At 39.9% G+C, this 13,045-nt stretch overlaps 1 protein-coding gene across 1 annotated transcript; it reads right to left on the bottom strand.

Moving 5' to 3' along the window:
- Positions 1-1,772: 1,772 nt before the first annotated feature.
- On the bottom strand, positions 1,773-9,041 carry zgc:174904 (C-type lectin domain family 17, member A). Its single transcript, XM_030784608.1, has 6 exons — positions 8,850-9,041; positions 6,752-6,868; positions 6,344-6,520; positions 4,509-4,693; positions 3,446-3,561; positions 1,773-2,758 (listed from the first exon to the last, which is right to left on the bottom strand). The coding sequence occupies exons 1-6, from the start codon at positions 8,968-8,970 to the stop codon at positions 2,599-2,601; spliced, it is 876 nt and encodes a 291-aa protein (XP_030640468.1). The 5' UTR covers positions 8,971-9,041; the 3' UTR covers positions 1,773-2,598.
- Positions 9,042-13,045: the final 4,004 nt, after the last annotated feature.

The raw sequence follows: 13,045 nt of genomic DNA, 5'->3' as shown, positions 1-13,045 counted from the left end.
GCGTAGTGCTTGGCACGCAGCAAATTCAAGTTTTGCTTTTTGGAACTTTCTGGAGTTTTCTTTCTTTTTTTTCTTAATATTTTAGATCCACGGTTGGTTGAATCCGCGGATGTGGACCCCACGGATACGGAGGGCCCACTGTATATTCAACAATCTGGTGCCGGAGAGAGGAGGATGAGTCCCCCCTCTCGAGTCCTGGTTCCTCTCAAGTTTTCCTCCTATTATAGCCAAACTACATCTGAAGGGAGACTTTACTATTACCCTAGGTTTGCTCATTCAGGCTCCCAGGTCTGGTATCCTGCAAAGCTGTTTTGTGACAATGTCTTTTATAACATAGACCATATACATATGGTGAACTGAACTGTGTATTTGTTTGCTGGCTGGTTGTTGTAAGAGTGCAGGATTACTTGGTTATGCTTGTGTTAAAATCCAAGATTCTCTCAAATTTCTGTGTTCTGCGGATGGATGATATCTACACTGTGGACAAACACCTGTGACTCTCTGAGTGAAATTTCATAAGATTTTCTCTAACACACAAACCAATTAGCTGTGCAGCACTAAAAAAACCTCTTTGGTCATAAGAGTTACATTCATCTGGAGTGGGTGTATGACTGAGAGATTGCACTCCACACACAAACACACGCACATGCACACACACACACACACATACTGCAGAGACTGTCTCAGGAATGACACATATTCTGTGGAGCAGATGTAACGGTCTTATGGTGGACTAAGAGGGAAAACAAAGAGGGAGCGTGAATGTGCTCATCTGCATGTGGAGTGAGGGTTTTCATACTTACCCACCTCTCATGTGAACATATCATGTGAGTTGGTTCATAAACATTTGCATACAAACTCACAGAGAGCAGAATTGATGTGCATTAAAACATCATATATAACATACTGTCATGAGACCAATGCTAAAAATTCTACATGTGATTCCCTTAGCACCTCGTATGCTCACAGTCAAATGCATTTTCTCTATGTTCAAATACTACACCCATTTATAGGTCATTAACAGTCAGTAGTCAATGATTTCTTTATTGTTCATTCATTTGTATTAATAATTCTATGGATAGAGAGTGCCAGGGGATGTTGGTTTGGTGTATACTGTCTTATTTTTAAATGACAGTACTGGGTTATGCTGCTTATATGCACACTGTGAGTGCAAAGTCCATAATCTCATTTATTTTACGTATAAAAGTAGAATATAAAAGACACACTTCAGGCTTTCAGAAACGAGTTTTAAAACCGCCACCTCATCACAGCAATTGTGACACAGCCCACTTATGGACAAAAGAAGCAGTTTGACCATGGGGACCGTGGAAACCAGACTCCCAACTGCTCCACCAACAGCAGATAGCAGAGACAATACTGCCACCTACAGGATGCAACTAAAACTAGTTTTCCAAACTCTTTCAGATAAGCTGTATTTAATTTGCCCCCCCCTTCCCCATGTGTGTGTCCAAAAGAACAGAGTTGGCCAGGGAGTCAGCCAGTGTCCAAACTCCCACCCCCACCCCATTCCCATTCCCCTGTCTGCTTGTCTGTGGTCAGTGACGTTCACATGCCTATGAAGCTGTGGAAACTATCACTCGAATGCTGCCGTTTAGGCCGTCCCTCGGATGGTTGGTGGTGTTTAACAGTTTGTGTGAGCACAGGCAGTGCCTGGAACCATAAGTACCAGATGAAGCATGTGCTTCATTCACCTAGAATACAAACTGCCAGGGGAGGGCACTATAGCTACAGAAAACATCAAATTCAGAGAATAAGCTCACCAAATACTTTTTAGTATTTAATTGAAATCTGTTGAATTGTTCTGAATAGAGCTTTGCTCACATATTACATTCAGTGTGAATGCTCCAAAATTGGAAATAGCAATAAAACTACATTCAGCCTTCTGCCCTTGCCAGTTAGAAAGAGTTATTTTACTTAAAAAGAGTTTTTTCAGGTAAAAATATATATCTTTCCATAAAAAAAGAGTTCCTCCCACCACACTGTGTAGTCTTTACATATCTAAATAAAGTACTCACATTTATTCTTGTTTGTATTACCAAACTTGAAAAAAAAAACACAATGTAATCTCTAATGTTGGTCTATCAAACAAAACTGTATGAGTGAAGTCGTGCACGTGCACATGACATTCAAACAATATTTTATGAAATGTTAACAGTTATTTCTGAATACTTTCGCATTCATAACAGTAAACGTGCTCTTGAACTATGTACATGAGTAGAGACAGTAGATAAACCTGTGAGATGCTCAAAAAAAAGTTCCAGATACTTTCTGGAATCTGGCCATTAGTTCTAGTACACCCTCGCCAACTGTATTCAAAAGAGATTAAGATACAGGGAAAGGAAAGATTAAATTCCTTCAGTCCATCCCCCCCTGCTTAACGCGAAGCAAAACATTCTGACATCAAAAAGTTAGTTCAGCATTAAAAAGCAACACAAAACGAACAAACAAAAAGTTTTGGTACAGGAGGGAGAAGATTTTGGACATGACTGTGTAGGATCCAGCATGGCTTCTCATTGTGTCGTTGCCTGGTTATGTGCGACCCTGAGGGGCAGACACTGCTCTCCCATGGGGACGGATTCAGCGTGTCTTTAGCTCCTTCTCACAGATAAAGGGCCAGTGCATGGAGCATGGTGCGTCGTACCAGCTGCGAATGGGCACACGACTCAGCACTCTGGTCTTCACGATATAACCACAGTCCTCATCAATGTGGTTGTTGGGTTCTCCGTCTTCCCAGAAACTATGGCGAAAGGGGCGTCATTAGAGATCTGACCCCAGACCAAAACATGTAAGACAATCTGTCTCTACTTATAAATTACATTCAGAAATATAACTGTACAAAGTAAACAATCTATAAATTACATTACACTCAGCATCATCACTATACAAAGTAAACAATCTATAAATTAGATTAGATGATCATTATTAGTATATATAGTAAACTATCGATGGCTTTACATTCAGCATTATCATTATACAGAGTAAAATAACTATTCAGCACTATCTGGAGCTTCACTCTAGGAAAAGAGGAGGAAATTCAACAGGAATGAGGAACAGGACAGGGAGTAGGATATGAATAAGTGAGTGCATGAGAATGAGGAATGGAAAGAAAGAAAAAATGGTTAAATAAGAAGAGGGGGAAGCAGATGAGGCTGGCAGAGAGGAAGTAATAGTCTCTTAGTGGATTATTTGAAGATTTGGGCAGAGCTTTAAATATCATCTCCAATGCATGCTGGTGCACACATATTTTTGTTCCATTAAATTTGCATCAAATCACAGGAACATACAATTCTTCAAAATGACAAATATGCCTACACTTCTATGCATTGCCACAGAGAAGCTTAGATAGTTAATCTCCCTTAAACTGCAGCGATTCTAAAGATAAATTTAAATCTGACATACACAGAGATATGAGAACTGTTCTTACCCCCCTTCCAGCTTGGTCCCGTCCACCCAATGCCATTCGTCCTCAGTCCTCTCATCGGTAATGCCAAACCAGTATGCGTTCCAGTGACCACGAGGCAACTGGTTCCAGATATACGTCTATGAATGAAGACCAGAATCAAAAAAGGAACACCAATCAGAATGATACCAGCTGAGACAGAAAAGACAAACAATCTCAGCCAATCAGCTTTCACTGAGAGTCTAAACCTGTCCTAAGGAATTTTTCATTGGTTCTGTACCGTATAGATCATATAAGCATTGTCCCATCCATGTAACTGGCTTGTCTACCAGCTAGTAATTACCACCACTTTTGTCAAGATTTGTTACTTTTGCCCTTTTGTCCAATTCCAACACAGTAATTTCTAATTATTAAAAAAAAACAAAACAAGAGTCTCTCTGCCCTAATGCTTGTTTTTCTTAGGTCACTAGGTCAAGCCTTGTGTTTAGTTTGTGTATCTGCTGCTGAATCGATCATGGTCAGCAGTTACATTGGTGGGTTTTGTTGATCGATTACACAGATGAACGTCTGGGTGACAGAACTTTGAACAGCGTGTCCCCGTGACCCCAGTAGACTAGGGGAAAGGGGAGAAGGCAGTGTTGAAATGGGCTTTTTTATTTTTTTTAATACCATGTTGATTTCATTGCAACCTGTCCAAACCAAACCACAGAGGCCAAGGACACTTAATCCGGGAGAGTCTCTCTCTCTCTCTCTCTCTCTCTTTCTCTGTCTCTTTGTCCATCTCCCACTTTCTCTACACTCTCTCACTTGTTCATAACCTGTGTGCAAAATGGCTTTATTTCTTATTTCTTCTTTTTCCCTGCCTCTCTCTCTCTAAGTGACATTTCTTAAAGGGTGTTTTAGTGAAAAGCAAAGACAACATATGAACAACACTAAACATCTCTCAGCACACTCACATCTTTTCACATCTGACCCCACCCTGTATCTCACCTGTTCCCCTTTGACCTCACCCCAAGTTTCATCTGCTCCCCTCTGACCCCACCCTATGTCTCACCTGTTCTCTTCTGAACCCCGCCCTAAGTCTCACCTGTTCCTCAGCAGTGTGGATGATGGCCAGGTGGCCTCCTTTGTCGTTGCAGAATTTTTCACTGTCGTACCAGCTCAGAGTCTGTCTGGAGAAGAAGTAGCAGCTGTCATTGAACAAGAGCCAGCTAGAAGGACACTGGGGAGGAGGCATGGTTGCCACTGAACAGGGAGGAGGTGCAGTTACCCCTGCATGAGGGACAGAGAAAGAGAGAGAGAGAGTGAGAGAGAGAGAGTGCAAAACTTAACAGAGGAGAAATATCTCTTAGTCATGCTATATGCACATGTTCTGCATTTTCATAAAACTTTCACTTCACTGTTCACTTTCCACTTCCAAAACCCAAAGCCTGCAGACAAATTTCTTTATAGTGTTGTGTGTTTACAGAGTGATGTTTAGTTCTTTAGAAGATGAGTGACTACTGGCCATATGAAACATGGGCGGTTCAATAAAATAGCTGAGTGTGTCTTCTCTGGCCCACAGCTGGGGAAGTAGTTTTTAAATTTTGTGAGACAAAAGGGTTTTTTCATAAAATGACACATTTTGGCAAAAAATATGCTGAACAGAAACTGTGGAGGTCAGTTTCTTTTCAGGAACAGATTTTTTTAGAGGTTTTCCGGAAGGCCTCTGGTCAACATTACTAATATTTGACATTTTTTCACCAACAATATTAACTCTGCATGTCTTCCTTCTAGCTTGCTATTTTAATGTTACCTCCATTTTGCAAAATTTTCTTTATGTTTTCTTCTACCCTTTTGGCATATCTGATTGCTTGTACTCTCATATTTTCCTGCTGTTGCATGATTCCTGTGTCAATTCGTGAGGGTGAGGAGTGAGCATGTACATGTTCATATACATGCAAAACCAGCCACCATTTCTCTTCTCCAGTCAGGTTAGAGACCTGGAGACTGAAACAGACCAAGGTATATGGTTTACACTATTCTCATGCTGATCAAACCATCACTGGACCATTTATCCCCTGTAAATGGGAGCACTGGTCACTACACAAATAATCCCAGATGAAAGCGTTCTCACCAGAACAGAAATGCTAAGAATGAATGTGATCACTCATGATCTAACGGTTTTGAAATGACTGGTATATGCACTTCTTTCTGAGGGGCAGAGTTGATCCAAAACACAGCACAAAAACAGACCCCTCTACCTTAACGGATCCGCAAGTACCCCTCACCATGGAAACATGCACTTAGGAAAGGATGACTCATTCTTAACCATGTTATCAAGAACAGAATAAACAGGGTATAGAATCACTCTCCTGTCCACATAACTATTTTCCATTGCACCACTGCCTGTGTTTGTTTGTAACCATTTACTCAAAAACACTTTTAGGCATCATTTGGGGTTTATGCATTGCAACAAAACCATTGGATCCCTCTCTGCTTTTGATAAAACTGCCTGCTCACTAATATTTGTAGTCATATGAGCTAGAGCAGCTTGCCTGTTCTGCCTTGGATCTCAAACCAATGCACAGACATCACAGGTGAGGACTATACACTTTTGAACACAGCTGAAAACAGTCAGCAAAAGTTGACCATATTTAACCAAACCTGATGGAATACTAATTGCTAAACTCACTCAGGTGGGAGATGGAGAGCTTGCTCTTCAATATATGCCACAGGGAAGTGTATTTCAGGTCTAAACTGGTTTTAAGTGCTTACTGAAATGGAGAGATAAGTCCATAAACTGACTGAAACCATCAACTTGGGGTAAGGACTGCTGAGATGCCACTCAGTTCAGCCATTGCGTAACACATAAACACACACACACAGGCACAAAAAGACACACACACACACACACACACAGATGTAAACATGCAGGCTTACTGCTCATTTCAGCCAGTCTGGCCTGCAGTTTTTCTCTGTCTTCGCGTAGTTGGTCTCGTTCCTTCTTCAGCCCCTCCAGCTCTGACATCAGCTCTGTCACATTGAGCGTTTGCCTCTGAGCTTCAGCCGGGTGAGATGAGTTCTGCTGCATCCCTGCCACAGGAGATCTGTTTTTGTCTGAGAGAGGGGTAGGGGTTAGCTGAGTTCGCTCTGTCTTACATTCAGTACTGTATACAAGTGTGTATAAAAGGCTAATGAGAACAAAAGGTTGAGAAACAGGTGCGTGTCTTTGCTGAACTCTAAATGATCACGCTCCTCCATGTTGCCAGCAGATAGCAGATATACATTCTCCTATAATCTTTATTCTTGGGGTCCTGTGAGAGAGAAGAGGAGGTCAGAGTGACTCACTGTGGATGCTCATAGACACCACAACCAACAGCAGGATCAAGCAAAATGCAGTCAGGCACACTGTGGCCACCTTATAGGGTCCTCGGCTGGATGGACTCCTTGCCGGAGTTACAAACACTATGGGAAACACACACACACACACACACACACACACACACACACAGATTGAATGAAAAATCTGACATAATGAATCGCTTTAACATCAAGTCATAATTTCTTGTATCTTATACATTAACATTTTTACATTGACATACATGTATATTAACAAATCTACATAAATATATATTAACCAGTCTAAATATACGAACAGTCTTTTACCATTCTGTGCTAAAGTTTTGGTACCCCTTCACAGAGTGTATTTGAGTGGACCAGAGTGTGTGTTGGAATGGACCAGAGTGTGTGTTGGAATGGACCAGAGTGTTTGTTGGAATGGATCTCTAAGTAAACAGAAGCTGGCCTGTCCTCTACATGGTATAAACTGAAGCATAACATCTTTCTGTTCATTTCAGAGCATGGGTACACAGCCCACACACACACACAGACACACATACCCACATACACAAACACATAAGGTCCATTTCTATTTGCTTTAAAATAGAATCTGGCAAAATGATCAAACTGAAATAGACTAAGTCAGCACTTCCATGCTGTAAAGAAGTTTAAGTTTAAACTCAATTTTATTTTGAGTTTTGTTTAGGAAGTGAAGAAGTGAGGAAGTCAAAACAAACAACAACTTAAAAGCTGTATCCAGTCTGGGCCAGAATTTCTCAACAACGACAAAAAAGAGAACAAGATGAAATTGTCTGAAAATGTCACGTCCAGACATGTTTCAACTGGCTCTGGGACACGCCTCGTTGGAGAATTAGATTGAACTTTGCTATGTCAGTGCTAAAAGGTCAGTTTAGTCTAATAGTGCAAGAGCATCTCCTAAGAGAACATTTGTCACGCATTATTATATTACGGTGATGTTGCTCTTCTATATGGATTTATGATGTAACAAGCAATGTGTGGCCGTTATCTGTCTTTACCAGCTCATGGGTGTTTGGATACAGTAAAAGCCCCCAAAAACCCCTTTCTCTCGATAGCAAAAAGCCTCTTTCTTGGGGTCGTCGAAAAATTAAATTGAGCATAGCTATCATAAAGGAGTCAAAACTTTAGCCGCTAAACATGTATATTCCACAACGTGTTACTCAGAAAACGTGAAAATCGACCCATAAGGTATCCTCTTGTCGTGTGATACATAGTCAGCTGGCACGCATACCCGTGCATGAATAGTACATTGCTATTACTTTCATCGGTGAACCAAATCGTGTATCCACCGTTGCCGCTGTCGAATGGAGTAAAATTAATTTTGACAAGTGAGGTGTCATACAAACTAACAATAATGTCAAAATTCTGTACAAGAAAGCAGGAGGGAGATTCGTTTTGTTTTGGAGTATTTTCTGTACGTAGGCTACAACTATGTTTATGTTTTCCTCTGAAATTACGTATGGGGTGAAAGACCACCACGAATAATCAGCCGGTAACATGAATCTGGTTCGAATAAAGCATGACTACCTTTAAACATCTGCAATAAATAGAGTGTGTTTTGTTTTGGGTTGTGTTACTCCTGGTTATATCCACATGTTATTTCAAAACACCTCATCGATTTGTATGTAAACCTCTATTTGCAACTGAAAGGATTTGATTCAATTTTCGACCGGTAAAATCACACTTTACTCAGAATTCTGTAGTATTAACTGTGGATCTTATTCTTTCATTGTAGGGTTGTGTTAAAATGTTTTCACAAAATGAGGCAATGTAAGGTCTTGTCAGGTAAACTTGACATAAATGAAGGGTTCAGTAGGGTACGCACACGGTATGCACACCTTTGCCACTGTACTTTGCGCAGAAATGTAACAGTGCCCACCGCCTCCAAGGGTGAGCCCCTTCCAAAACGTTACCTACGCGGCATTTACGAGGCTTGAAAACTCTCATAGCTCCAGACATGATAACAGCAGCATATGCGTGAGGTAATAATCGTTTGACTCCGTGCTCGGTAAAAATAACTCAGTGGCCCACTAAATAACAGCAAAGAGCATGTACAAAATATGCTCACCCGTGTGTGGCGCGTCATGACTGTTCATGTACTTGTCGTCCTCTTCAAAACTTGGACCACTGTCGTCGATAAGTTTTGTGTACATTCTCTCACTTTCCCTCCCGTCCATACCAGTAGACATGGCTTAGCTGCGCTAAAAGCTGAGGCACGATATAGGGGTGTATTCTCTCTGTTCTTCAGTCAGGCCTTCACTGGTTGACACAGTGTTCAAAATGAGTTTATATAGGGGTGGAGTCTACAGTTTCCAGAAGATCCGGATCACTTCCCGATATAGTGCCTCACGGGAGGTCAGAGTAAATTACAATAAACATCTCAATTTCCAGTAACGTGGAATTAAAGCACAGTCAAAAGTAAATATCGACGATGATTCGCAGCTTTCTCCTGATGACATTCCTTATCAAATTCATAAGGATGGAAAGGTATTTGCAGGTATTTCAGAATTAATATTTAAAATGTTTGATATGTAAGCCTCACACAAAGTTTTTTTTTTTTTTTTTTTGGCAAACTCTTTGTAAAGTGCGTGATATTTGTTTGAAACGGACAACAAATTCATGCCTGAACCGAGCCACAGAGAGCTGTCAACCCACACTGCCTGTTCTGAACTGTTAAACATGGTCATGGATCTTGTACTATTGGGACCAAATGTACCACCACACATTGCAATGACAGTTAACATCAACCAAAGTATGAGTATGACAAAAAAGAAAAGAAAGAAAAACTTAATTATTCATTGAGGGGCAAAAGAATAAAAAGCCATTTTTTGCATCACTGTGCTCTCCACTGTTTACTTTAGATGTTTACTCTTGATGTTTACTCTAGATGTTTGTATGTTCTAAGATGTTAGTGTCCCCTGCTAATAGATGCTGTTACAAGGCTTCAAAAGATTTTTGATTTATGAAAAACAGGACGAAGCCAAACGTCTTTCATTCCTTGTCTGATCACAACATCTAAACAGCGTTGAACCTTGACAGAAAAACAAAGAGTGAGGAACCCAGCCGAAACATGTGGTGAGGAACTCCATATCTTTCAAAGGCCGGAATGCACCGCAAATGTGCTTCAATAGCCAATCCGAATTACTGTAGAATTCTGAAATCATGCTGTAGCGTTTTGTCCACTAATGGATGAGTCAGATATTCCCTTAGATTCTTTGCAATGAATATATTATTGCAATATTGTATGTATTTAGTAAATATTCATATGAGAAATATATTCACTTAGAGAGTGGGTCAGGAGATCAAAAAGTCTTTTGTTTTTCCAACACAGAACTCCTCTGGGCTGCCTGTCTCATCTCTCAGTTCCCCATAGACCATTCTACATTTGTGGGCAGGCAAAAGGAGCCTCTGATGAGGTACTACTGGGTAATGAGGGAGTAGAAATGAGCTTCACTCCACCAAGATGAAGCCATAGGCTGCTGAAGAAAGACAGAGACTGGACTTAGTTACTCAGTAAAACCAAAAATGTTTTTATTTTCTATAAGCTCTTTTAACATCCCTTGAATTTCTAAGTATAATTGTGTAAATGGCATATGACACTGTGTGCTTTTTGGAGGAGGTTTACTGCAGAACACTGACAATAATATGTTTAATATCTAGGTATATGTTCAATTTACACATTATGTCTAATTAATCTCACTGTTCACAGTGTGTGTGTGCAGTCACGGAGCAATATTCTTCATTAGTATATACTGGCTCTAGGCAGAGTGCAAATCATACAATGACAATTGGGGGGATTGGGGGGTCCAACTCTTATTAATTTGGGGGGTCAGACCCCCCCAAGATTCGAGCCCTGACTCTAGGAGGGTTAAAAAAAGTGAATTATGAATGCACACTATATAACAACTATAGTTGTGTATAATTAAATTATAATTAAATAATAAGAACATTTGATACCGTACAAAATTTATTACACCCAGAAAAATGTGTATTATTTCTCCGTTTCATTTGTGTTTAGAAAACATCTCATTATTGATAATAAAACTCACAACATTTTGTGCAGTCATTAGGACAGCTTGGGCCAGTCCAGTACCTGCCAATCATGGCTAATTCTCTGAAACCCAAGCAAGCCCTTTGGATACAAGTATCCAAGCCCCACTGCGGAACATGTCTCTATTACACCAACAGACTTTTGTCCAGTCTGAGTATATGAAAATGAGGTGAAAAGAGCTGGGTAGGAGAAAATCAAAAGAGCTTCAGTATGTGAAGATGAAATTGACCTCACAAAAGAGATCAGGAAGATGATGGCAAAGAAAGAGACCATCGGACTAAATGACGCAGCTATGAATTCTGAGCTGGACAAAGCAAATAAGGTAATCTTTAAAGAAAACAACAACAACCAAAAAAGTGAGTAAAAAAGAGGGAATATGACCAAAAAAGGACAAGATATGTGCTGGAGACACAGTGGAAACCATCATTAGAGTGTGAAACCAGCCTTAAGAAAAGAGGCAAAACCAGTGGGGAGGTCTCCGAACAGGTTAAACACTGATGAAGGAGACATGAATCAATTTAAAATGTCAGTTAACACAACCATGCAACAAATAAAAGTGTTTCACAGTCTTGGTGTCAAATTTGGGAAAGTTGGAGACAGAAAGGCTACAAACTCACAGGGACCGTGGCTCAGTGAAGCAGAGAACTCTTCTGAACCCCTTTGTGAGTCACATCAGACACCCGTCTGACAGAATAAGGTCCACCCATGGCAACAAGCAGACACTAAGGTTTTCACCCAAAATATGTGTCCGATCTTCTCCCAGAGAGAGAGAGAGAGAGAGAGAGAGAGAGAGAGAGAGATACAGCAAAGGAAAGCTGTGAAAAAGAGAGTTCAGCAAGACAAAGAGGAAGCTGCTACAGTCATCTAGCTAAGCATGGACTGGACTATTCCTCCCTCCAGTAATGGGTTCCTCAACCAGCAAATACAAATACAGGTCAAAATCCCAGACACCTGTGCTGCCAAAAAAGAAAACTTGCCACATACATCAAGACAGAATAAAAACAAATAAAATGTGGCATAAACAGTAATGAAGAATAGAACTTTGTAACCAGGGTTGTTATCATATAGAACTAAGACGAAAACTAATGGTTTTGAGACATCTTCATAAACTGAAATAAAATAATTTACCCGAAGAAAATGTAAAACTAAAACTTAACAAAACTAATAATGACTGATAATAAGCTAACAAAATAAAATAAGAAAAGACAAATAATTGTGGTTATCGTATCAAGACGACGGACGTCGTATCCATCGGTGTTAATTTTGGAAGGTGATTTTGATTTAGTCTTAGTTTTAGTCTTTTGACTAAAATGCATATTCGTTTTTGTCATATGTTAGTCATTTGATCATTATTAGTTTTAGTCTAGTTTTAGTCAACAAAAACTAGACAAGTTTTAGTCAAATTTTACTCAGATGCATTTGTCACATTTTCGTCAATTTGCATTTTTTTAAAATTAAATCATAACAGTCATTTCATCAACCACACAGATATTCTTAAGCTTGCTATCATATGCACAATTAACGTTACCAAGTCAAGTGAACAAGAAGACATAGCCGTCTGCTTCTAGCAAACAAAGTCAGGCCTTTAAGCTGATTTTGATAAAAATCTAACTTTTTTATCTGTTTCTTGGTGGCGCGTCTTCAAATGGGTGAGGTTTGAAGTATTTTTCCCATGGATTTTGCACCCACATTGTTGGCAGTGCTTTTTATTTTCAGTAGTATTGTAACTAAAATGTGTCACAAATCCGTTCTTTTTCTTCTTCAGAGAGTAGGCATGATATGAGTTGCCAACAGCGTTGCCAGATGGGAAATATTAAAGTATCGTACCAGAGGCTTAAAATGATCGTTTTTTGCGGGAAATTATCTACACGAGTCATAACCAAGAGAAAAAATACATAAGGTATTATTCCAGAAAACACTTATTTACTAAGACGAATGACTTTTTGACATAGCCTACAAGCCACATTGTTTAAAGACAAACTTTGCCTCTCTCCTGTCCTCACCTTCAGCACTCTATCTTTTTTTTGTTGTTGCTGTTTTGCAGTAGTAAGCTATATATCTGATGCAAACTCTCTTCATATGAACGGCGCTCATTTGACGAGCTCATTTAACTTGTAATATTATAACGATGACTGCATTGCGCTGGGTAAATAGTGCTGGCCCGTAAGTTACTGCAGTCAGTACAAAATACCCCAAATTTCGGATTTGTAAAG

This window comes from Chanos chanos, chromosome 1 (genome assembly GCF_902362185.1).
Source record: "Chanos chanos chromosome 1, fChaCha1.1, whole genome shotgun sequence".
In the NCBI taxonomy this organism is placed as follows: Eukaryota; Metazoa; Chordata; class Actinopteri; order Gonorynchiformes; family Chanidae; genus Chanos; species Chanos chanos.
Note: the sequence above shows the minus strand (reverse complement) of the source record. Positions and strands in the feature narration are given on the sequence as shown.